The 27,640-nt window shown below is 39.8% G+C and overlaps 1 protein-coding gene across 4 annotated transcripts in view; it reads left to right on the forward strand.

Moving 5' to 3' along the window:
* The window catches only part of PRUNE2 (prune homolog 2 with BCH domain), a 275,668-nt gene that overhangs the window by 71,633 nt on the left and 176,395 nt on the right, over window positions 1–27,640 (forward strand). For all 4 annotated transcript variants that reach the window (XM_070480322.1, XM_070480323.1, XM_070480321.1 and 1 more), the window contains exons 5-6: window positions 1,140–1,292; window positions 3,778–3,872. In XM_070480322.1, coding sequence (XP_070336423.1) covers window positions 1,140–1,292; window positions 3,778–3,872 — 248 coding nt within the window. The remainder of the gene's footprint in view (window positions 1–1,139; window positions 1,293–3,777; window positions 3,873–27,640) is intronic.

Raw genomic sequence — 27,640 nt, forward strand, 5'->3', positions numbered from 1 at the left:
GCTGGTAAAATAGCATTATTTCTGTTTTTAAAATAGGCAAATAGAAACAGAGAGGCCAGATGACTTGCTTGGGGCTTTTCCAGGACTTTTAATGGTGAATGTGTATCTAATCTCTATGTACTGTAGATTTCCAGGTTGATGTCAAGATTATGTACCAAAGTTTTCTCTCACTCACTACTTCATTTCTCCTTTTACATTTTTACCACTGTAATTGTCATTTAGGATGCCCTGAAAGCTAGAGAGATGCATCACCCTGATTAATCAATAATTTTGAGGATTTTTAGAGAGTTTAATCATTTATCACTAAGCAAAGCCTCCTTTCCCCCCGTGACTCTGTTAGTCTGGGCCCAGGTTACAGGGAAAGGGCATGTGACAGGTGGTAGCTCTTCCCTTTTAAGGTGAGATTATGTATAGAAATTCTAGGAGATTGTGAGAAGTTAGTCATTCATATCATCGAAGTGCTTTGTAATTGAAACCTGTGAGTTAAGATCCAGCTTATGAATCATTATAATTAGATGTTAGTAAACAACTTCAAAACTGTGTGTCGTACCTGGGAGACTGGGGATGGATTCAAGGTTCACTGCCTTATCAGATTCTTCTGCTGCTGACACTTTGGCTAGGAAATCATTTCATTGTTAAGAGGAGAGAGTTTTTATATAAAATCAGTAACGTGTTTCATTGTTAAGAGGAGAGAGTTCTTATATAAAATCAGTAACGTGATGAATGAAATGATCTTCTCTGTGATCTCTTAAAAGTATTCTTAAACAGAAATATTAAGTCATATTTAATATTTTTAAATAGTTTATCGTTAACTTCCATCCTGAGAATGTTTAAAACTAATGTGTATCATTTTTGTGTATTTGTGTGGGATGGGGAAACATTTTATTTCTTTATCTGTAACTGTGCCTTACTCACTTCAGTTGTTGAGATTACTACTGGAAGAACAGTGAGGCAAGACAGACAGTATCTGAAGGGTTTTCTAAAAGTTGCCTCTTGAATGTCACACAATGGGGGCCCCTGGTTTAGACAGGAATCTGAAAGTGGAAGCAGAGTTCGAGAGACTAGAAAGCATTGACTTTCCTGAGCCCCATCCTAGCTTGACTAGAAAGCTTAAGGGTGGTTTTATTCATGCCTTTCAGGTAGCATCCTTTTTAAGTGGATGGCCATGGAGCCCAAGAAGATCTCAGAAAAGCAGGAGGAAATTCTTTCTATCCTGGAAGAAAAATTCCCCAGCTTACCTCCAAGAGAGGACATCACCAGTATCCTGCAGGAGACCCAGTCCAGTGCTCAGGGTGAGTGAATGCTCCCCAGCTGTGTCGTAGCAGCCACGGAGGCATAGTTTGGGGTGTGGATTGTTGCTGGGCCCCGGGAGGTGGACTTGTGTGTGCCTTCGCTTTCTTCCCTAATATTCATGCTCGGGCAGAGTTTTCAGGAGCATTGTGTTGGCTCATCTGGAACCAGACAGTTCACGCTGCACGCTTTCCCCTGAGGCCTTTGTACCTGGGTGTGTGGTTAATTCATGTGTCTAATAGGCACCCCGGATGCATCATTACAGGATCCTTGTGCTGGGAGGGCTGTATTTTGAGAATATGGCATGAACAATGTCAAGCGCAATGGGATATCATAAATTAATTTGAGAAAAAAATGAGAAGATTCTTAAGCAGATAAAATTATTCTGTAAGTCTGGGCTTTATCAGGAGAGTGGATTCCCTGGTTCAGTTGTTTAACAATAGTAATAATAACAGCAGCAGTTCATTAGGTTTCTAATATACACGAGGTTCTGATGATACAACTTTGTATGAATTTTCATAAGGAGTCCTCACGACAACCCTGCCAGGTGGAATTATTATCCCCAATTTTCAGATGAAAACTCTGAAGCACAGAAAAGCATCTTTGCTTTCGCATCATCACACACTCAGCCGGCAGGTGGCCAGGCCAGGATTTAAACCCAGACAGTCAGTCTGACTTAAGGTGTACAGCTTTCTCCCTTAGTTTAGAATCCTGTAGGGGCAGAGTCTGAGGCAAAGCGATATATTTGGGAGGTGATCCCAGGAAACACTGATAGGGCCTGGAGCACTTTAACCAGCAAGTTATCTTTGTGGGAAATCAGGCCTTTTATCCCACTAAGGACCTCTGGAAAAGAGTGTAAAATTGCACTGCAGTGTTTTCCTACCCAAGGGGTACAGTGGCACGTTGGAACTTGTTTATCGGAGCTCCAAGAGCTGACGCCTAAATTTTCAGGAATTTTGTGGTGGGTTGATGTTGGGTTGGCAGGTTGGAATCGGCCATGGTATGAGTATTGACAGCACAGAAATTCATGCCATGAATCAGGTTTTGTTAGGAGTATACCACTGGAATGTTGAGGGTTACTTAGTTCCAGGGACTGTTAATTTTCCTGGGGTGGGCTTTGATGGCCAGAGAAAGCCCTCAGGAAAAGAGATGCAGGTGCCGGCGGTTGAGCGACTTGCTAGGGCATGAAAGTCAGAGGAAATGTGGGCGGGCCACTGACACATCTGTTACACATACACATGTGCAGATATATGTGGATGTGTAGCCGCATGGTGATGTGCATTTTGTCATTCATTTTCAAAACTAGGTCAAACTTTTCATGTCACTATATATTCTATAAATCATTTTATGCTGTTGTATGATAGATGGCAGCTTTTCAACCTTTGAGTGGAAAAGAAATATTTAGTAGCTGTTTCCCCCTGCTGCTTTGATTGATAGTGTTATAAGTTGAGAGGGCAAATATTAATAATTGGCAAATAATGATTGACTCTGCTGTCTTAATGTACATCTGAGAAGGAGATACATGCTTTACTGGGCTTTAATATAGGTCTTCTCAAGAGTTTAGACCTGCTCTGATGTAAAAATGTAGAGTGAGAATTTAGTATTAAGCCAGACCCTTTCCTGTTTTCCATGATAGATTTTATTGAAGCACATTGATCTGCTGGCTAAAACTATGCAGTTTTAGATAATCTATCCCTTCTGGATTATTCTCCCATCATTTAAGAAATCCCATAGCTCCTATTGCCAGAGCTTATTACAAGGGTGGCCAACTTAATTACGATAGTTTTATGGGCCATATTTATAAAGTGCATTGTGAGTAAAATTACAATTGAAAACATGAGGCTTTTCTAAATGCATTCTGAAAGCAAATTTTCACTTTCCTAGGTATTATTTGGTTGTTTGCATGGTTATGTTGGTTTTTCTTACCTACTGCACTTTTCTACTCTGCTTCTGTCTGCTGTGGGTTTCCAGAGTCTGACCTCTGAGTGTTTAATCTTCTGGGCTCCCCTGAAGATTACTGGTTTCAGTTGAATTTGGTCCACAGAAGAGTTAGAAATATATGGGGCGTAGGAGTCAAAGGAAGGGGAAGAGACTGTTGTATTTCTTCCCTGCTCCCTTCCTGCTTGGTGCTTAGTCCCTGGCAACCCCTCTCTGCTACTCCAGATATCTGTTTCCTTCACCCAAACTTCTGCTAGTATCTGGATGCCTCTTTTATTAATTTTCTCAGTCCCACCCACATCTCTGCAAGTGTCTTACCATTAAAGAATCTTCTTCAGCATCCTGAGAGGTGAATTCTGTTTCCTGCTGGGATCCTCACTGATGCAAATATTATCACTATGTCATTTTTTGCCTTCATGTGTGTTTATTATGGTTAAAAGAGATATGAGAGGGGAAATACTGAAATTAACAGGGTGACATCTTCAAATAATCCCTTAATATTACCAAAAATCTTCAAATGTAACGTAATGTTTTTTCTCTCACCCACAGGTTTAGGTATTGAACAGACAATGCTGAAGAATCTAAAGGAGCTTTCAGATGGAGAAATAAAAGTGGCCATTAGCACTGTGAACATGACCCTGGAGGTAAGGGTGGGAAAGCTTTTTTGGCAATGATGGATTTCATACAGCTGCATCTTAAGCAACTGGAACAGTTCTCTCTATTGCATAGTTAGTGTTAGTCTTTTGCTACGAATGCTTCTTTATGGTATATTTGACTAGAAATGTGCCTTATTATTTTGGATGAAAACACTGTGCTAAACCAATGAAAGATGCCAGAAAACCTGGATTCCCAAAATGAGTGCTATTTCATTCATCTCAGAATGAAACAAAACAAACATCTTAGAAAAACAAAACAGACTCACATGTGTATACATGTATGTGTATTTATATGTATGTAACCTGTTTAGCAACAGTGATTATCTATGTGTTTAGAGAAGGAAATTTAGATTCACTTCCTTTTTCTGTGCCCCACCCTGCATTGTCCGTAGATCTTTGCTAAGAAACTAAGTTGTTCTTTGGATTCTGTAAGCTCTTTGGATGCATGTCATTTTGATAATCAATGATGAGAACTCTAGAATTAATAAGACCCTCCTTCCAATCTGTTAAATGAATGATCCAGAGTGAATATAGCTCTTGATTTTGTGTATTTCCTTGGTAAATTGTCTTTTGTCTACTTTGGGGCTTTTCAGTGACTTGCATGTTAATCCTAACTAGCCTAACTAATGGAATTATATTTTACAGAGGCACAGTTGTGTGGTGTAGAAGTCTGAGTTTTTTGGGGTTTTTTTACTGTTACATTGCCTTGATCAAGTGATCCATCTTTAATTGAGGCACTGAACTCTCAAGTCAAGTTTATGGGAATAAAAATTGCTGAATAGGACTTGGCGTTTTAGGTTTTAGAACTGTATATTGCTGTTCTTTTTATTTGTTTCATGGTAGTGATTACCATATCACTGTATATTTCTAGGGCATGTGTAAAGGTTCCATGCCTCAGGAAACCCAAGCGCATACCAGGCTCTTTTTTTGTGAGTTCTTTGTCAAATTGTTTCTATTGTTTTTTGATAATGCAGTTTGACTTGTAGATCCATATGAATACCAGGAGGTTGAGTGTTGTCACTAAAGACTCTCACATGTAGTGGTGATATAGTGCCTCACAGTATATAGTACACATTCTTGTTGCATGTAGAAGCTCAACTGTTTCTATGGACTTCTGCATTGATAAATGCTCCATATAATTAGACGAAGATGTGATTCAATGCAGGAAATACATGCAATTTGGGATGTAGTAACCAGATAATCACCTTCAATTAGAAATCTGCTTTGTGTCTAGAAATGCAAGGAAGACATGGATCTTGCAAGGGTCAGTAGCTCTGAGAATCATTTCTCCCAGTTCAACCCTTAGGGTTTTCTTTCTCTTTCCCTCCTCCCCTGTCTCCCTTCATTTAATGGCAACTTATTAGGTTTTAAATGCCTTGTTTGGAATTCCTTTCTAAATTAACTTAGAGCATCTTCTAATTGCTTAGGGAACTGTCTGTAGTTGGCAAATTATTTTAAGGCTATTATTATTATTATAGACTTACTGTAGCTTTAAGGTACCTTCATTTATAATTTAGGTGTATACAAATAGCTTTGTCAGATATGTTAAACTGTAAATGTTTGTCAAGGTGAATAAGTGATAAAAAGATCATCTTAATCTTGAGAGTAATTTACATAGAGGTCCAGTAATTAATCAGGCCTCTAAATAATCTCTGGAAGAGCTATATGATCTTCTGGGAGGAGGGAGAAGGATATTTATACATATAAGAAGGGTATGCAGATTAAACTCTAATCTACTGAAAGAGAGCTTTTCACTTTTGCGTGGATATTAAGGATGACTGAGCAATGGAAAAGGAACTCCTTAGTAACATTGTGTATCTTCTTTGAAAGGGAAAATGTACACTGTTTATTTAAGCTTTTAGTTGGAAAAATCCCCAAGCTAAGGGCAGAGTTTGGTTTTCTCCATAGATCAAGCTGTGATACAGTGGCATTTTCACAATCTCTGTCTGTATTTGATTATATTTCAACATTCCTTTCCCATCCGCATTTAAAAAATCATGATAGAATCCCACCATCTTATTTTGTGTATTTTGGAACAGCTGTCTAATTGCCCTTTAAATCTAGATATAATCTCAAAGAAATGTCCTTAGTTGCTATGGCTTTCTAAATCTTGCTTGTCCTCCAAAGCATGGTTGAGACCTAGCTACTTCCTGATGACTCCTAGAAATTCTCCATTTCCTATTACCACTTGAAAAATTGACCAACTTAGGACTTAAATATATATTGTATCTTCCATTAATTTTGAACTTGTTTTAAATATTTAGTCATAGTTAAACAATATTTTAAGTTAACAGGGGATAAAGATGGTATCGTTGAGTTCTCTCTCTCTTTAATTTCCTGGCACAATGCTGGAGACAAAGTAGGTACTTGGTAAACACAAATCCATGTTGGTGTCTGCCCTTTGTTCCTTTGATATCTGATTTTTATTTCCTTTTAAATTTAAGTAAGTCAGCTAGGAAAGCAAAGCTATCTATCTCTGCATCGAAAACAACTTACTTTGTTTCCTTCCAGTCAGTTTCAACTATAGCTGAAGGCTCAAATCAGATAGGTAAAATATAGCCCATATATTTGTCAGTAGAACTGCTTCTCCACCTGTCCAAAAATGGAATTGGTTACTTGTCCCTGGAAAGGATCACCTAGAAGTTCCGTGTGATACCAGGGCAATAAAAAAAGAGGATTCCTTACATTTTCAATGTCCCTTTGCAATGCTGCAGCTCCATAGTTGTATGTATCATGACCTTTATCTGCCTGGTGACCCAGTTAATTTTGGGGGGTGGAAATATTGAGAAAATGAAAAGAATTTGTCTCCTTGTGACACATATAGCATGTTCATTTGAGGGAAGTACTGGTTTAGGCTGTAGAAACCACTGCCTTTAACAGATGGGTTAATTCTACCATATAAAGAGAAGGCTGCTAAACCTTTTGTCTCTTATTTGTATTGCACTACATCTCACAAATGATAGTTGTTCTTATTAAGGTTATCTCGGTTACTGAAAGGGCTTCCCTGGTAGCTTAGCTGGTAAAGAATCTGCCTGCAATACAGGAGACCCCAGTTTGGTTCCTGGGTCAGAAAGATCCACTAGAGAAGGGATAGGCTCCCCACTTCAGTGTTCTTGGGCTTTCCTGGTGGCTCAGATGGTGAAGAATCTGCCTGCAATGCAGGAGACCTGAGTTCAACCCCTGGGTTGGGAAGATCCCCTGGAGGCGGGCATGGCAACCCACTCCAGTATTCTTGCCTGGTGAATCCCCATGGACGGGGGAGCCTGGCGAGCCACAATCCATGGGGTCACAAAGCGTCAGATGCGACTGAGTGACTAAGCACAGCACAGCACAGAAAAATCTACCCTGAAAAGTAAATAATTACAATAATATTCTTTCAGTGCTTTGTTCAATGTATGAGGTCAGAATGAGTATGACTTTGAAAAGCAGTAGATAAAATGGTCTCATCACAAGCATGACCAGAGTGCTGGTTCTTGCAAAGTGTACTGAAAGCTGGACTGTGGAAAAGATACTGCCATCCCATTTCACATGGTTTCCAGTTCATTATGAGTCTGAATACAATGCACATCCTGTAGGGTGTATACTCCACATATTGGAATCTATTTCATTCATTATGGTTGTGCCTGATCCTTTGTGACCTTTTCATTGTTTGTCAACTAGATTATCAGAAAAGAGACATGGATGGGTTTTATTTTGTTCCAATACTTCATTTTAGTGGAGGAACTAGTAGAGAGAAATGAAGGTTATCAAAAACAAAAATCTATGTTGAAAACTTTAAATAATAAATCTTAGGGGAAAAAAGAAGAGAATTTATGGATATTAAAGCATGTGCTTACCTGGGAGAAACTTGGCCTTTATGCTGTTGTCAGCAGAATGGAGTGATTGTAAATCTTGGACCTACTTTACTCCTAGTAAAGCAGTACATTTAGATGTTAAGGGAAGGGGACAACATTTTCCAGTCCAGTCCAGTGCCACTGAAGCAAATGAGATCGCTTATGGCAGTACCACATGAATAGTTCCCTTGCCAACACCAAATATTATTACATCTCCATTAAGCATCTCCCAAAAGGCTGTGAGTAATTACCATCTTTCTTCAGGAAGAACAATAACCAGGCACTGACTTGATCCCTTTTGCTATAACTAATCACATTATGAACTATCCCATAAATATAGTATATCAGTCTGCTGCCATAACAAAGCACCACAAACTGCATAACTTTATAACTTTATTATGTCATGGTCTGCAGACTGGAAGTCCAAGATCTGCTATTGGCAGAATAGGTTCCTTCTGAAAGCTGAGAGAGACCCTGATCCATGCTGTCCTCTAGCTTCTGGTGGTTTGCTGGCAGTCTTTGGTGTCCCTCGGCTTGTAGAGGCATCTCCTTGGTCTCTGCCTTTGTTGTCACATTATCTTCCCTCTATGTATATCTCCAGATTTTACCTTTTTTAGGCGTATTGGATTAGGGCCCAAGTGTAATGACCTTGTCTTAACTATTATATCAACAATAACTCTATTTCCAAATAAGGTCACGTTCTAAGGTGCTGAAGGTCAGGAGTTCAACACATAATAAGACTGTGAATGAACCTACTGTCTGTTAAGCATGTTTCATCTGTCACTCACACATGTTTTTATTTTAAATCAGTTTCCTTTAAATGAGAAACAGTGGGAATTTCCAACTCTTGAAGTTTTGTCTCCTTTATTTGGAGCTGGAGTCCAAGGGAATAGCTCCAACTTGTTTTCTCTCTGGGGCCCCCTCATGACCAGACACTATGCTATTTGAAACCTGGAATAGAACACATGGGATGCATTCTGGTAAAGTGACTCAGACCTCTGACTCATTCTGCCCTGCATAGAGATTACCAGACGAGCTGCACCTTGGAACACTGCAGAGGGAAAAATACCAGCCTTTTCCCTTAGCATTCAGAGCACAAACCAGAAATTATTCCCAATTCCCAATAAACTCCTTCCTAGTAAAAGTTGAACATCTACTCTGACTGCAGTGAAGTATCTCTGCACCATTGTCACTGGTGATTTCAGACCGAAAGAACCAGTCTGAAACCTGGTTTACCAATTTTAAGCATCAAATATGATTTTTCATTGTTTGAGCTTGGAGTTTTTTGGAGTTTGGGATGAAAGTACCTCGAGTAGTTACCTATCTTATTCTGTCATAAAATGCATAGTGATATTTGAGGAAGTAGATATTACTTTTGATTAGCATATTCTTTAAAATGCCAAACACTTATGCTGGAGGTGATTTTTCGAACCTGTTCAGCTTATCAGTGGAACTATGTGTAACCACCCTCTGTTTCCTTTTGGGTCCGGGGCTGCCAACTCCTACTTGTTGAGAAGGAGTTGACATTTGATGATGCCTGCTCACCATATATCAAGGCAGTGAACTTGCAAGCATTGTCTTATTTAATCCTCACAGCAGCCCCATGTGCTAGAGGGGCTATGATTACCTCTGTATCGGTTAAGGTAACTTTAACAACAGCAACAGATGAACCCCAAATCTCAAAGACTCAGTATATAGCTTATTCATTTTTGGTTATGCAGCAAAATCCAGTTTAGTGTTTCCGGTTGGGTGGCCAGGGGTGATTCAGAGACCATCTTTTAACACGTGGCTCCCAAGGTTGCCTGAGACATCTCCATCCTATCTCTCAAGATGGAGAAGAACTTGGAGGGCCAAAATTGGAAGGTTTTATGGGTCTTGTCAGAACATAGCATCTGTCACTTCTCATGTTTCATTGGCCCAGTCACATGGTTACATCTGACTGCAGGGAGGCTGAGAAATGCAGTCTAGTTATGTGCCAAGAAGGAGAACCAGTTTGATGAACAATTAGCCAGTCTCTGCCACAGTCTCCATCTTGGACGTGAGGGTGTTGGAGTCTGGGAAGGTTAAATCATTTGTCTAATGCAGAGCTGGGATGAAAATCTGGGTCTGTTCTGTCCAAACACTGTGTCCATTATGTGGGATATGGTGCCCACTAGGGTTCACTGGTAAGTCACCAGGTGTCAACCATTGTCCGAACTCCAGGTGTCAGACAGCCTAGACAGACATCCTCAAGCAATCCTCGGTTGGAACCCTTGTTCTCCATACTCTTGGGTACCAAGCCTCTTCCTCTTTATGTTCATATCTTTGCTTCTTTTAAAAATCATTTTAATTTTTGCCATGTAAATACCATGTGAAGTGAAGTGAAAGTTGCATAGTTGCTTCCAACTCTTTGACGACCCCATGGACTACATAGTCCATGCAATTCTCCAGGCCAGAATACTGGAGTGGGTAGCCTTTCCCTTCTCCAGGGGATCTTCCCAACCCAGGGATCAAACCCAGGTCTCCTGCATTGCAGGTGGATTTTTTTTTACCAACTGAGCTATCAGGGAATCCGTGTAACTTCTAAGAATTAATCGTAAATATAATTATCAGCTCCTCAGATAGAGGAGATTTGGACAAATAAGTCAAATAGGTAAAAATAATAATAATAAATAGTACTATGAGGTGAGGGATAGGACATGATGTAGGAAGGAAGGAATTCTGATGTTTTTTTCTCTGCCTGCCTCTAGAATTCAAGGACATGGGTATTCTGATTTACCTGCTTGTGATATTACTTTTTCAAATCTGTGTTCAGAATAGAGAGCAGCCCAATCAGTGGAAATTTTTAGTGATAGAGATTAAAAAGAAAATGAAACAGTGTTTCTTTTGAGCATTATTGTTACTCCTAATAAGGAAATTCTGAGCAGTTGAGGTGTTAGGAGTTCTCAGTTCAAACCTGACTGAGGAGTCCAAAGGAGTTTAAAGCAAATGACAAGCACAGTTAGGTGGCTTTCATTGTGTGAATTTAACAATCAGTGTGTGTGAGTCATCTGAAGTGTAAATTACAATATGAAACTAATTTAGAGCTAATAATTCATAGCTTCTTGAGGACAATGGCATAATGAAAAAGCGATACCTGAAATTAAGAGTGTAGACTTGTGTTCCTACTCTGAGCTATGCGCAGTTCTTGGTAACCAGACATAACTGAAATGAGGGACTCGAAATTCCCTATTTATGAAATAGTTTATCGTATCAGTGGCTACAGCACTTTGTCTGAAAAAATGTCAGCACCAGAAGTGTTTAATATTTAGAATCCTTACAATTTGTAGGTAGGTAGCTCCTTTTGCAGATGACCAAAAATATTTCAAGACACTACATGAAGTCTACAAACTAGTCTCTCTAGAGTACGATACAATGAAATTCCTGTTTTATACTTACAGTAAACTGAAGTTAGAGGCAACTTGATGTTTTCGTTGTTTTTACCTATTGGCCACTTTCAGATGGATTCTCGAAACTTGACCCAGCTAACCATACTTCTCTATATTTCCTTCATTGGTACAGAATAACGTAATACTTAACATTTAGAGATCATAAATTTCCTCATTATGTGCTGTGCTTTCTTTGCTATGGGATGGTGTCCTGGACCTTTCTCCTTCTCCTCGGAAATGCTATAGAAATGTATGCACATGGAGGGGGCGGAAAAGGAGGAACATAGAAAACGTGGATCCTGGGGACTTCTCTGGTGGTTCAGTGGTTAAGACTATGCCTTCAAATGTGGGGGATTCAGGTTTGACCCCTGGTCAGGTAACTAAGATCCCACATGCCATGAGGCAGCTAAGTCTGTTCCTATGTGCTGCAACGAAGAGCCAGAGCAGCCAAAAATAATTTTAAAAAAAGAAAGAAACACAGAGCCTGCTCCAGGCATACACTGTTTTCAGGACCCAGGAGTTCCCACTGACTTCCTGGGCAACTGTGCAGGGGAATGAGATAATGAGATCAGATGCTCTGAGGACACTGCTGTGTCCAAGAGGCTGTGTGAATTTAAGGGATGTGAACCTCAAACATGACTGTTGGACGTGGGTGCAGAGGCAGAGAGAAAGGAGGCAGTGGGAGGAACTTCATGCCACTCCAGGAAGCCCAGGTAAGTGGATGGCTGGTGAATGAACAGGGTAGAATCAGTGTCCCATTTTACTTGCTGCATCTCTGGTGGACACTTTGATTCAAATCTGTATGAGAATATGTATTATTCATAGCCATTCTTTCTTTTTATTACATCCCACTCCCAACATGTCCATACATCTACTTTGCACCAAGGCCATGGAAGAGAATAGGATTGGATATTCCAGTCCACCTGGCTCCCCACTCACTGGCTTCTTCTTCTTCTTAAAATAAAATGGTGTTCCAATTATTTGCTGCTCTTTAACAAGCCATCACCAGAACCTTGAGACTTAAAATATTATTATCTCTCATAGTTCTTTGGGTTTGGGGGGTTCAGATGGGTAGTGTTTACTCAGGGTTTCTCATGCAGTTGTAGTCAGATGGGAATTACCTGTGAGGTTGTTTAGGACTCACCCGGCTTGGGCTTCTCATAGCCTGACACGAAGATTCCAAGAGAGAGCCACAAGAATAAGCTTTCTAAGATGCAGACGGAAGCTTCAATTCTTGTTACATAATTTGAAATATCTCAGAATATCACTTCCGTCATATTTTATTGGTCATGCAGCTCCCTAAGGTCAGCCAAGATGGATGATAAAATAGAATTAGCAGTGGTGTGCTGGCAAATGTTTAACAGTGGGCTCTTGGGAGGGGGGGTATATCTGTGTGTATATGTATATCCACATATATTACTGGTATGCAGGATATATGGCACACAATTTACAAATGATATACTCTTTATTGTAAACTCTATAGTATTAGTTGATTCTTACAGTATGAATTAATTGATTTTAATGCAACTCTTGTATTACCAATTGATAAACCAGTATAGTTCCAACAAGAATGTGGTTGATGTTTTTGGCTTTTTAACAAAAAGAGTGAAACAATGAAGATTTTTTTTCTGAACTGTGCCTGTAACAACATGAATGACCTCTTCGCCGACTTAAAGAATAGTTTTCAAATACTGGAATAACATGTCCTCAGAATTTTTTTTTTTTTTGGGTGCTATTCACAATGTGATGGCTAGAAACACAATCCATTTTTAAGTGTGTAATTATTAATAACTTTTCCTCCATTACTTTCTTAAGACAGGCACAGTTTTTCTGAAAATAGCTAGATAGTAAATATTTTAAATTTTGCCAAAAAGAAAAATTGAGGATTTTATGTGGGAACTTATATAGTAACAATTGAAGAGCGTTTAGCTCATCGGCATACGGAAACAAGCAGTGGGCTGAATTTGGCCTGTGGGCTATAATTTGCCAACATCTGCTGTAGAAAATCAATAAAACAATTAAGCTAGCTTTGATTTGTAGTGTTTGCCAATTTTCATAACATAAATACTCTTACCGTGGGCAATTTCAAGGTACCAATGTGATATCATCAAAACACGATTAGAGGGGACTTCCTTGGTGGTCCAGTGGCTAAGACTCTGACCACCCAGTGCTGGGGGCCTGGGTTTGATCCCTGGTCAGGGAACTAGATTCCGCATGCCGAAACTGAAAGAGGCCATGTGCTGCAACTAAGACCCAGCACAGCCAAATAAATAAATAAATATTAAAAAAAAACACGGTTGGCTAAAAGAGTAGATCTGAGGTAGTATCACAAAAAAGAAAAGAAGACTAGATCATCATCATGTTATACACTTCCCAATCTGTTTTTTTTTTTTTTACAAATAAAATGGTAATGCAGTTAGAGTGTATAACAGATGCAATAGATGTAAATAATCTCAAGAACATAGATAATGTAGTAGAATAATTAGGAAGCGATGAGTTTTGAGAATTTATGATTTGTTTTTAATATGATTTATCTAATGTGTAATATTTAATTTTTATAATGGCTGTGTTTAATTTATAAATGTTTGCAAATATCCTGAAAATTTTACAGTTAGCTGTTACCAACCTGTACAAGTCAGTGCAAGCACACCCACTGGGAATTAGACCCCAATTCTTTTTTTGTATTTTTTTTCATTTATTTTATTGAAGTGTAATTGATTTAAAATATTGTGTTAATTTCTACTGTACAGCAAAGTGATTCAGTTTTATATATTTATACATTCTTTTTCATATAATTTTCCATTATGGTTTATCATATGATTTATTATTATGGGACTTCCCTGATGCCTCAGATGGTAAAGAGTCTGCCTTCAATGCAGGAGACCAGGGTTTGATCCCTGGATTGGGAAGATCCCTTAAAGAAGGGAATGGCAATCCACTCCAGTACTCTTGCCTGGAGAATTCCATGGACAGAGGAGCCCACCAGTGCTACAGTCCATGGGGTCACAAAGAGCTGGGCATGACTGAGTGACTAAACCAATACATTGAATATACCTCACTGTGCTACACAGTAGGAAATTGTTGTTTATCCATTCTGTATATACCAGTGTGCATCTGCTAATCCCAGACTCCCAATCCACCCCTCTCCCTTGCCCCTTCCTCCTCGGTAACCACAAGTCTGGTCTCTATGTCTGTGAGTCTGTGTTACTTTCATAGATAATTTCATTTGTGTCATATTTTAGATTCCACATATAAATGATATCATATGGTATTTGTCTTTCTCTGTCTGGCCTACCGCACTTAGTATGATAATCTCTAGGTGCATCCATGTTGCAGCAAATGACATCATGCCATTATTTTTTATGGTTAAGTAATATTTCATTGTATATTTGTACGACATCTTCTTTATCCATTCATCTGTTGGTGGACATTCGTTTGCTTCCGTGGCCCAGCTGTTGTAAATAGTACTGCAGTGAACATTGGGAACATGTAACTTTTGGAAATTGTTTTCTCTGAATGCATTCTGAGGAATTGAATTCCAGGATTATATGACAACTCTGGTTTTAGTTTTCTGAGGAACCTCTATACTGTTTTCCACAGTAGGTGTACCAACTTACATTCTAACTGACACTCTAGGAGTGTTCCCTTTTCTGCACACCCTTTCCAGCACTTATTTGTAGACAGAATGATGGCCATTCTGACTGGTGTAGCTGCTACCTCATTGTAGTTTTGATTTACATTTCTCTAATTAGTGATGTTGAGCATATTTTCATATGCTTTTTGGCCATCTCTATGTCTTCTTTGGAGACATGTCTGTTTAGATCTTCTGCCCATTTTGGGGCTTTCCAGGTGGCTCTAGTGGTAAAGAACCCACCTGTCAATGCAGGAGACATAATAGACATGGGTTCAATCCCTGGGGTGGGAAGATCCCCTGGAGGATGGCATGGCAACCCACGCCAGTCTTCTTGCCTGGAGAATCCCATGGACAGAGGAGCCTGGCAGGTTACAGTCCATAGGGTCGCGAGAGTCACACACGACTGAAATGACCTAGCATGCATGCCCATTTTTGATCATGTTGTTTATTTTTTTTATTTTGAACTATATGAGCTGTTTGTATATTTTGGAGATTAAGCCCTTGTAGTTATTTGCTATTATTTTCTCCCAATCTGAGGGCTGTCTTTTCACCTTGCTTATAGTTTCCTTTGTTGTGCAAAAGCTTTTAAGTTTCATTAGGTCCCATTTGTTTATTTTTGCTTTTATTTCTGAAATACTGGGATGTGGGTCATAGAGGATCCTGCTGTGATTTATGTCGGAGAGTGTTTTGCCTATGTTTCTACTCTGGAGTCTCTATAGTCCTTCTGGTTCTTACATTTAGATCTTTAATCCATTTGAGTTTATTTTTGTGTATGGTGTTAGAAAGTGTTCTAGTTTCATTCTTTTACAGGTGGTTGATCAGTTTTCCCAGCACCACTTGTTAAAGAGGTTATCTTTTTTCCATTGTATATCCTTGCCTCCTTTGTCGAAGATAAGGTGACCATAGGTTCGTGGACTTATCTCTGGGCTTTCTATTCTGTTCCATTGATCTATATAGATTCCACATATAAATGATATCATATGGTATTTGTCTTTCTCTGTCTGGCCTACCGCACTTAGTATGATAATCTCTAGGTGCATCCATGTTGCGGCAAATGACATCATGCCATTATTTTTTATGGTTAAGTAATATTTCGTTGTATATATGTACGACATCTTCTTTATCCATTCATCTGTTGGTGGGCATTTCGTAGTGTTCGTGGCCACTTTGTAATGTACTTCAGTGACTTGGAAATGTACTTTTGGTTATTAGTTTTCTCTGAATGTATTTGAGAGGAATTGAATTACAGGATTATATGACAATCGTTAGTTTTTGAGAACAAGTTTTTCAACATTCTAAGTGCCTAAGGTGTTTTTCCTTCAACTTATTTAGAAAAGAGTTGATGGGACTTAATTTATTTTGATTACATTTCTTAATTTGATTTAGCATTTCATATGTTTTTGGCATCTTATGCTTCTTTGGACTGGTTAGATCTTCTGCCATTGCCATGCTATGGTAAGAACTGTAATGGGACATATAGACATGGGTCAACCCAAGTCCTGGGGGCTACCCCTCAGTCTCTTTGAGTCCCTGGCAGGAGCCTGCAGGTGTCAGGTCGAGAGTCACTCACACTGAATGCAGATGCAGCTTTTGTCATTGTATGAACTTAGAGCTTTTTTTGGGTTAAGCCCTCGTAGGTATTCAACAAATAATTCCTCTGAGTTCTTTTTGTTTCTTTCTTGTGGCTCTTTGGGAGACTGACTGAAACATTGGTAAGTTTATGTCAGAGAATATGCAGTCACTTCTAAGAAATAGTTCAGTTATTTTTTGGGATCGCACTGAGCTTTAGTGACAATTCCTTGCAGCAATGGCTCTCAGAGAGTAAAAATTCTCACCAGGGACCAGCCAGAGTTTGAACAAGCTATCAATCTTGAGTGTAATCTTACATGTGAACCTATATTTTCTACATTGGCTGGCAGATTCTTATCCATTGTACTACCAGGGAAGTCCTTCTTAGAGTTTTGCGGTGTCAAATCCTATATTTAAGTCTTTAAGCCATGTAGAGTTTATTTTGTGTGTAATGTGAGGGTTTGTTCTAATTTCATTGATATACATGCCATTATCCAACTTTCCCAACACCACCTGCTGAAGAGACTGTATTTTCTCCAATGTATACTCTTGCTTCCTTTGCCAAAGATTAGTTAACTTAGGTGTGTGAGTTTATTTCTGGGTTCTCTGTTCTATTCTGTTGATCCATATGTCTGTTTTTGTGCCAATGCCATGCTGTTTTGATTACTATAGCTCTGTAGTATGGTCTGACATCCAGGAGGCTTATGCCTCCTGCTTTGTTCTTTTTCCTCAGGTTTGTTTTAGCAATTTTGGGTCTTCTGTGTTTCCATCTAAATTTTAGGATTATTTGTTCTTGTTCTGTGAAAAATGTCATGGGTAATTTGATAGGGATCACTTTGGGTAGTATAACCATTTTAACCATGCTAACTATCCCAATTCAGGAGCATTGGACCCCAGTTCTTGATATGAGGAGGAGTGTATGCTCTTAGGGAGGAAGGAATTGAAGGTGCCCAACTTTGGAGACCATTACCAAAGAAAGGGATTGCTCCTGGTACCCAAGACTGTGTCATCAGTTTCTAGGCTTTCTTCTGTGAAACAGGAAAAAGTAGGATCTCTAGATGGGTAAGATGGGGAGGGAGGGGGGAGGGATGTTCAAGTGGAAGGGGACATGCATAAAACTATGGCCAATTCATGGTGATGTTTGGTAGAAACCAAAACTGTAAGGTGATTATCCTTCAATTAAAAATAAAAAAAAAAGAAAAAGTAGGATCTTAATTTATGATTCCTAATTTACTTATCTGATTTTATGCACTTCAGTGAGTGATAGCATATTTCTGACAGTTAATAATCTTGGCCTGGATTAAGAGTGGGTAGGGCCATGCTGCCGCTAGAGATAATGGGTCATTTGCACAGTACTGAACAGCACTGGGTAATTAGTCTTTTGAGTCCTCGGTTCAGTTCCATTTAGTTCAGTTGCTCAGTGATGTCCAACTCTTTGCAACCACATGGACTGCAGAATGCCAGGCTTCCCTGTCCATCACCAACTCCCAGAGCTTGCTCAAACTCATGTCCATCGAGTTGGTGATGCCATCCAACCATCTCATCCTCTGTCATCCCCTTCTCCTCCTGCCTTCAATCTTTCCCAGCATCAGGGTCTTTTCCAGTGAGTCAGTTCTTCGAATTAGGTGGCCAAAGTGTTGGAGTTTCAGCTTCATCATCAGTCCTTCTAATGAATATTCAGGACTGATTTCCTTTAGGATTGACTGGTTTGATTTCCTTGCAGTCCAAAGGACTCTCAAGAGTCTTCTCCAACACCACAGTTCAAAAGCATCAATTCTTCAGCACTCAACTTTCTTTACAGTCAAACTCACATCCATACATGACTACTGGAAAAACCATAGCTTTGACTAGACAGACCTTTGTAGGCAAAGTAATGTCTCTGCTTTTTAATATGCTGTCTAGGCTGGTCATAACTTTCCTTCCAAGGAGTAAGCATCTTTTAATTTCATGGCTTCAATCACCATCCACAGTGATTTTGGAGCCCAGAAAAATAAAGTCAGCCACTGTTTGCACTGTTTCCCCATCTATTTGCCATGAAGTGATGGGACCAGATGCCATGATCTTAGTTTTCTGAATGTTGAGCTTTAAGCCAACTTTTTCACTCTCCTCTTTCACTTTCATCAAGAGGCTCTTTAGTTCTTCTTCACTTTCTGCCATAAGGCTGGTGTCATCTGAATAGCATTGATCTTGATTCCAGTTTATGCTTCATCCAGCCTGGTATTTTGTATGATGTACTCTGCGTAGAAGATAAATAAGCAGGGTGACAACATACAGCCTTGACATACTCCTTTCCTGATTTGGAACCAGTCTGTTGTTCCATTTCTGGTTCTGCTGTTGCTTCTTGACCTGCACACAGATATCTCAGGAAACAGGTAAAGTGGTCTGGTATTCCCATCTCTTGAAGAAGTTTCCACAGTTTGTTTAGACTCCTACTTGGATACAAACATCACAGCTATCCCCGCCTCTACTCATTAGTCACCTCGCATGCTGGGGACCAAGGCTCTTGTCCCAGAAGCCTCGTCTTCCCCCTCTGGTCTCTTCTGTTCTGCTAAAGACATTCAGTAATGTATCCTGGTTTGTCACCAGTGTCCTCCCAGCTTTTACCATCATGGGCTGAGCTAGTGAGATCTCATAACTTTCTTTGAACCACATTTTCCACAAATCTTTTTTTCCTAGTCACTTCCCGTCTTTCCTTTTCTTTGTAGGTTTCATGCTTTTTCCTTTTCCATATGACCCCTGCTCCTTTTCAGAAACCCTGATCCATTCTTCACTGCCACTTCTCTTGCCTAGGTATCACCACACTTTCTTCCCGTAACTTCTTAATTATTTGTAATTAAAAAGCCAATAAAAAAAATCTTTCTATATGTCATCAAAATGTCTAAGGCTCTTCACTTAGATGTGATATTTCTGGTAGTTCTGTCACCTTATTTGGGAACCTCTCTTGTAAGTTCACAATCACTTTGGGAAATGGGAATATTATGAGAAGGCATTTTGAATAAATTAATGTATCACTGCAACTTATGATAAATAAAAATTATACATTGCTAGACCTTCAAAAGTAATAAGCAGGCAATTCTGTTTTACTGAAATCCTTCAGTAGGAGCAGTAAGCTGACCCTTGCCTTGTGAAGAAAATGGAGCATCTATGCCCACCTTCCAGAGAAATGAGCTCCATTATACAGTAGAATTCGACACCTGTCTTCTTAAGACCTTTTAATAAATGTTGGTGTTTGGAGAGCTAATAGGTGTGCTTTGGTTCTAGTCATTGCAACTATCCCATAAAATGACAAAGAAACCAGAACATAGCCTGTTAAATTAGTTCATTCTCAACTTCAGCACTGCTGAGGGAATTAAGAAATAGCATTTCACAAAATATGTTGGTGACAATTTGAGCTTTTTATAGCATAATATCTAATTCTCTTCTGCATCTTTCTTAACAAGAAGGGAAACCCTCAGGACATAGCAATATGCTAGGATGACTGCTCCTTCACTCTGTAAATATATTTTTAAAGTGTACTGTAATGTCATTTTGATGGTTTAGTTTCTGGAAGGATTTGGCTAATTACATTTTTAGGAATGTAATTCCTCAGACCAGTTTTAGCTGCCCAGAGTTACTTTTAATAGCTGCTGTTACTTACCTTTTCTCTCACTTATTTTCCTCCCTCACCTGCTTTTGAAGTTATTTTGCTGATTTGGAGACCTGACCTTGGTTTAAATTAGTTTGTCTGTAACACTCCTGTGAATCATCTGCAATATTTTAATGGTTAATTACTGCCTTGCAACAACTTGTCAGAGAAAAGCAGGCAGTAAAATTGTTCCTTTTTTATGTGACAAAAGAAACATGTTCAAAAGAGAAGCAGTGAAGTGGACTGGTGGATGCCCCTTTCCCATCCGTGTAGGTAAATGCTGAATTGGTTCCTTAAATAACAAAGACTCTTAGTACATACTGAGCTGAAGTAATAAATTTACACCAAATAGCCAGTGGCAATTTAAATAAGAAGACTCAAACAAAAGAATAATTTAGGATTCTTTCCAGAATAGACATCTTGTTCCTTAATCAACAGTAATTGCAAAGACTGGTTGTGTGGATTTTGTGGGAAAGAGTGGGTTATGGTAGGTTAGTGGTGTCACCTAGTGGTAGAAAAGGTAAAACAGAATAAGGTGCTAGAACTAGAATATGGTAATTCTTTTTTAGCCCTTCAAAAGAATAATTTAATGTTCCTTGTATTCATAGGGTGGCACTAGTCAATACCTCAAATATTTCAAATTTTGAAAATAGATGTAGCAGTATCCAGCATTTGTTGAATGTTTCAGTTCAGTTCAGTTGCTCAGTGTTGTCCAAATCTTTGCAACCCCATGGATTGCAGCACTCCAGGCTTCCCTGTCCATCACCAACTCCCAGAGCTTGCTCAAACTCATGTCCATTGAGTTGGTGATGCCATCCAACCATCTCATCCTCTGTCATCCCCTTCTCCTCCTGCCTTCAGTCTTTCCCAGCATCAGGGTCTTTTCTAGTGAGTCAGTTCTTCACATCAGATGGTCGAAGTATTGGAGCTTCACCTTCAGCATCAGTCCTTCCAATGAATATTCAGGACTGGTTTCCTTTAGGATTGACTGGTTTGATCTCCTAGCTGTCCAAGGGATTCTCAAGAGTCTTCTCCAACACCACAGTTCAAAAGCGTCAATTCTTCGACACTCAACTTTCTTTACAGTCAAACTCTCACATCCATACTTGACTACTGGAAAAACCATAGCTTTGACTAGACAGACCTTTGTTGGCAAAGTAATGTCTCTGCTTTTCAATATGGTGTCTAGTCTGGTCATAGCTTTTCTTCCAATGAGCAAGTGTCTTTTAATTTCAGATGGCTGCAGTCACCATCTGCAGTGACTTTGGAGCCCAAGAAAATAAAGTCCGTCACTGTTTCCATTGTTTCCCCATCTATTTGCTATGAAGTGATGGGACTGGATGCCATGATCTTCGTTTTTTGAATGTTGAGTTTTAAGCCAGCTTTTTCACTCTCCTCTTTCACTTTCATCAAGAGGCTGTTTACTTCCTCTTTGCTTTCTGCCATAAGGGTGGTGTCACCTGCATATCTGAGGTTATTGATATTTCTCCCAGCAATCTTGATTCCAGCTTGTGCTTCATCCAGTCCGGCATTTCTCATGATGTACTCTGCATAGAAGTTAAATAAGCAGGGTGACAATATACAGCCTTGACGTACTCCTTTCCCCATTTGGAACCAATCTGTTGTTCCTTGTCTGGTTCTAATTGTTGCTTCTTGGCCTGCATACAGATTTCTCAGGAGGTAGGTAAGGTGGTCTGGTATTCCCATCTCTTTAAGAATTTTCCACAGTTTGTTGTGATCCACACAGTCAAAGGCTTTGGCATAGTCAATAAAGCATAAGTAGATGTTTTTCTGGAACTCTCTTGATTTTTCGATGATCCAGAGAATGTTGGCAATTTGACCTCTGGTTCCTCTGCCTCTTCTAAATCCAGCTTGAACATCTGGAAGTTCACGGTTCACATACTGTTGAAGCCTAGCTTGGAGAATTTTTAACATTACTTTATTAGCATGTGAGATGAGTGCAATTGTGTGGTAGTTTTAACATTCTTTGGCATTGCCTTTCTTTGGGATTGGAATGAAAACTGACCTTTTCCAGTCCTGTGGCTGCTGCTGAGTTTTCCAAATTTGCTGGAATATTGAGTGCAGCACTTTCACAGCATCATCTTTTAGGATTTGAAAGAGCTCAACTGGAATTCCATCACCTCCTCTAGCTTTGTTCATAGTGATGCTTCCTAAGGCCCACTTGATTTTGCCTTCCAAGATGTCTGGCTCTAGGTGAGTTATCACACCATTGTGGTTATCTGGATCATTAAGATATTTTTTGTACAGTTCTTCTGTGTATTTTTGCCACTTCTTCTTAATAATCTTCTGCTTCTGTTAGGTCTATAACATTTCTGTCCTTTTTTGTGCCCATCTTTGCATGAAATGTTCCCTTGGTATCTCTAATTTTCTTGAAGAGATCTCTAGTCTTTCCCATTCTATTGATTTCCTCTGTTTCTCTGCACTGATCACTGAGGAAGGCTTTCTTTTTTTTTTAATATAAATTTATTTAGTTTAATTGGAGGCTAATTACTTTACAATATTGTAGTGGTTTTGCCATACATTGACATGAATCTTCTGCCACAGGTGTACATGTGTTCCCCATCCTGAACCCCCCTCCTACCTCCCTCCCCATCCCATCCCTCTGGGTCATCCCAGTGCACCAGCCCTGAGACCCTGTCTCATGCATCAACCCTGGACTGGTGATTCTTTTCATATATGATATTATACATGTTTCAATGCCATTCTCCCAAATCATCCCCCCCTCGCCCTCTCCCACAGAGTCCAAAAGACTGTTCTATACATCTGTGTCTCTTTTGCTGTCTCACATATAGGGTTATTGTTACCATCTTTCTAAATTCCATATACATGCGTTAGTATACTGTATTGGTGTTTTTCTTTCTGGTTTACTTCACTCTGTATGATAGGCTCCAGTTTCATTTGCTCATTAGAACTGATTAAAATGCATTCTTTTTAATGGCTGAGTAATATTCCATCGTGTATATGTACCACAGCTTTCTTATCCATTCATCTGCTGATGGACATCTAGGTTGCTTCCATGTCCTGGCTATTATAAACAGTGCTGCCATGAACAGTGGGGTACACATGTCTCTTTCAGATCTGGTTTCCTCGGTGTGTATGCCCAGGAGTGAGATTGCTGGGTCATATGTCAGTTCTATTTCCAGTTTTTTAAGGAATCTCCACACTGTTCTCCATAGTGGCTGTACTAGTTTGCATTCCCACCAACAGTGTAAGAGGGTTCCCTTTTCTCCACACCCTCTCCAGCATTTATTGCTTGTAGACTTTTGGATAGCAGCCATCCTGACTGGCATGAAATGGTACCTCATTGTGGTTTTGATTTGCATTTCTCTGATAATGAGTGATGTTGAGCATCTTTTCATGTGTTTGTTAGCCATCTGTATGTCTTCTTTGGAGAAATGTCTGTTTAGATATTTGGCCCATTTTTTGACTGGGTCATTTATTTTTCTGGAATTGAGCTGTAGGAGTCGCTTGTATATTTTTGAGATTAATTCTTTGTCAGTAGCTTCATTTGCTATTATTTTCTCCCATTCTGAAGGCTGTCTTTTCACCTTGCTTATAGTTTCCTTTGTTGTGCAAAAGCTTTTAAGTTTCATTAGGTCCCATTTGTTTATTTTTGCTTTTATTTCCAACATTCTGGGAGGTAGGTCATAGAGGATCCTGCTGTGATTTATGTCAAAGAGTGTTTGCCTATGTTTTCCTCTAGGAGTTTTATAGTTTCTGGTCTTGAGGAAGGCTCTCTTATCTCTCGTTGCTATTCTTTGGAACTCTGCATTCATATGGGTATATCTTTCCTTTTCTCCTTTGCCTCTAGCTGTACCATACCTTTTATTTTTATTTTCTCATTGAACCCCCATGACTGCCCTTTGAAATATGTCCATTATTATCTTCAGTTTGTAAATTAACTATAAAAGACTATTCTAGAAATGGTAATTCATGACATGAAGTATTTGTGGCTATGTTTTGCCTTCCAACATTTAGACTAGCATTCTTTTCATGATGCCATTATGAAATCTAATTTTCAGTGTCTTTATAAAGCCTATTCCAAGAGCATCTGTTGGTGACTCTCCGTTGTTTTGGTCTCTAAGTGTGCTTTCATTTTAACCAAAACCAAATAGGTCATCTTGTACCTACCTGTCCATGGAACCCTAACAGTGAGGCTCCCAACCTACACTACAGTAATTAACATCCCAGCTCAGCTTGCAACATGTCAGGCTAGCTGATCTGGGTTGAAGAGGAGAGTTTGAAAGCATGTATTCATCTCATCCATTCACTTAATCACCCATTAACATAGTTGTTTGTCATCAAACAGTTTTATTGAGTAGCTAGTATATGATGAAATATGGACTAAATACTATAGTACAAGCTTATGAATGATTGGTCATTTTAGTTGGCTTTAATGGGCCAATACAGACACCGGAGTTTCTGACTCAGTAGTTCTGGATTGAGTCTGATAACTTGTGTGTCCAATAAGTTCCCTAAGACGCTGATGTTGGCTGGTCCAGAGACCACATTTTGAGTACCGTTGGCTTAGAGCCATTTGACTCAGGTTCCAACTTTTGGACACATATACACAGATACTGAGGAAGAAGAGTGGCATTCATCAGATTTCTAGCACTGTTAGCCGCTTTATATTAGTTGTCTTTTAAAATCCTGATGCCTTCCTTATGATGTACATTGGTTGTTATTATATTTATTTTACAGGTGATTAAACTGAGACTCAGAAAAGGGAAATAAACTACAGAGTTGGCATTCCAATTCAGGGACATCTGATTCCAAAGTTCTCAGTCTTTCCTAATTATTCTTTGTTGGGTCACAGAGGAGGAAGCTAATTGTTACTATCAATGATCACCTTGTCTGTATCTTTCTGGAACTGTGTTACTGAATTAGCTGGCTGTGGACATAATTCATAAGAGATAAGTTCTGGTATGAGAGATAAGAAAGTTCATGTATCCCCAAAACTTAGTGGCTTGAAAGAGCAACAGTTTATCATTTCACATAATTCTACTGGTCTTGTCTGAACTTGCTCCTGTGGTTACAGTCAGCTGATGGCTCTGCTGAACTGGTTGATCTAAGGTTGTCTCATTCACATGGGTGGAGCCTCAGCTGGGAAGGTTGGCTAGGTGGCTGAACCTCTCTCTAAATGTGGTTGTTCAGATTGGATTTCTTCACTTGAGAGCTGAAGCTTTCCAACATGGTAGAAGCAAGAACTTTGGGCTCTTGAAGTTCCACAAGGTCCTGCCACATCCTCTTGGTCAAAACAAGTCATGATATGGGGCCAGCCCACACAGAGTGAGGAAAGAGACTCCACCTCCAAATGGGAGAAGCTGGAAATAATCTAATCACTTAAAATCCACCGACTCTCTTATGTTTCTCAAGTAACATTATTGTGGTTTTGATTGTCTTAGATTTTATTCAGAAGAAGGCCATCCTATCAGATGTTCTTAATAAGCCCATTGGAAGAGTCAAGTTACCAATGAACATTGGGTGAGGACAGTCAGGAAGTGACGTTCTTGCTTTATAACTGGTCTAGCTGATAAATCTGCTTCCTACAATGTGACTAGGCTTCAGGGCTTCCAGATTTCTTTTCAGACTTAAAGGTCTCCAGTAGTAGAAAAGGTTTTATGAACTTCTTTTTTTTCAAGTTTATAAAGACCTGCTTTGAATTTGCAAGAGTTCATAAACACAGGAAATTTTAAAGAGTAAAAAGACAGGATGATCAGGTTAGAAATGTTTATTCAAAACTCTTCAGCTTAACACAGGAACCCAGCTTGGCACTCTGCGAAGACCTAGAGGGATGGAACAATGTGGGGAGGGGAAAAAGGGTCAAGAAGGAGGTGATAAGGCTTATTTGCATTGTTGTACAGCAGAAAACAGTACAACATTATAAAGCAATTTTCCTCCAATTAAAAATAAATAAATACCTGGGGGGAAAAATCCTAAGCAATATGAAACTGGACAAGTTCATATTTGTCTATGGCATAATTTAGTTTGAAAAATATGTTTACAAAATAAAGAATAAATAAAAATTAAAAAAAGAGAAATATGTTTGCACATCTCAAGCTTCATACTTGTAACAAAATAGTATCAGGCCCAGCAGAAACAGGTGGCCCATTCAATTAGTATAATTTGAGGTCTAATAAAGTGAGCTGTTTTATTAGGTGAAGGCAGAGTGAGGGATACTGCTAGGAAGAGGTTAGTGTCCCAGGGGCTGTTACCCTAAGCTTGAAGGGAAAGGGAAGGGAGAAGTTTCTAGAGCCTGAAAGGAGAAGGTTGACAAGATAGGGCTATCTCAGGAAGAGCCGTTGGTCAAGGAGTGCCCAAGTTCAGAGTGACCCCAAACGAAAGGAAATGGAGGACTAAACTCGCTGCCATCACTCTTCTCCCTCCTGCCCAGCACCTGTTCGGGTTTTCTATTGGCTGAAGCCAGCAGGAAACCAGAGTCTAGAGGAGACTCTTGATGTTGTCCAGAAGGTCATGGTGCCAGCGCTGGCAGAGAGCAGAGTGGACGAGGAGGGAGACCCGCTCTGCAGGGACCAAAGGAAGACGACTTGCAGGGAAACATTCAATTAAATGTGCAGTTGATGGATGGAGACAATAGATAACCCTCTCCAAAGTCATCTGTGAGACCTGTTACAAAATTTTCAAAAGTAGATGAAATCTGATTTTGAGGCTTTTTGGGCTTTTGAGGTTCTTACCATCTTAGAAGGGATAAAAGGACTTGAATTTGGAAATATAAAAGAGGAGACATTTGAGATGGGTGTGTCCCATGTGACTGGTGGGGAGTCATTGGTCCCTCCCTTGGAGCCTGGGCAGTATGTTCTGAAAGGCCACCCAGAGAGACTCATAGGTACCCCTTTCAGTTTGGGAGACACGGTGGGCATCTTCTCCTGCTTGCCTGGAAAATCTAAAGGACAGAAATGTGCTGATGGCTGTGTTGACAGTGGGACATAGAATAGGTGGCTGCATGCGTCACCTTCACCCCAAGAAAATTGTTGGGAGATGTGGGAACAGAGCTATTTATGCTAGGCCAGATCTGGGCTGTGCGTGCAAGAGAGCCAGCATGTGTTATTTTTAATAGCTATTGCACAAGTGGGCTGGCTGGAAGTGAAAACAAAGCAGATCTCACCTGAGATAAGCTGGAGTCAGAGCGAGCTTCTTAAGGGCTGGGGGACGTGAGAAGTGGATTCTACCCATCCAGGAGCACAGGGAGATTGGAGATGAGAGCAAGTGCAGACCCACAGGGAGCCCGTGAAGGGGACCCACCTGTGAAGTGCAGAGGACTCTAAAATTTAGGTACACGGAAAATAGTATTAGTTTCTCAGTCACATCTGACTCTTTGCGACCCTATAGACTGTAAACTTCCAGGCTCCTTTAGGTCCATGGAATTCTCCAGACAAGATTACTGGAGTGGGTGGCCATTCCCTTCTCCAGGGGAATCTTCCTGACCCAGGGATTGAACCCTGGCCTCCTGCGTTGCAGGCAGATTCTTTACCATCTGAGCCACCAGGGAAGCCCACACTAGAAAGTAACAGCCAAGTAATAACTTTCCTGCTTATCTGACTTCATCTTCCTTTCTTCACGTTCCAGTTCCAAAGTGGTCAGAAACTACAGTTGGCAAGATGAATGAGGAGTGGAAGGAAAGGTGGGGAATGAACTGATCACGCCCC

This window comes from Odocoileus virginianus, chromosome 18 (assembly GCF_023699985.2).
Source record: "Odocoileus virginianus isolate 20LAN1187 ecotype Illinois chromosome 18, Ovbor_1.2, whole genome shotgun sequence".
NCBI classification, from domain to species: Eukaryota; Metazoa; Chordata; class Mammalia; order Artiodactyla; family Cervidae; genus Odocoileus; species Odocoileus virginianus.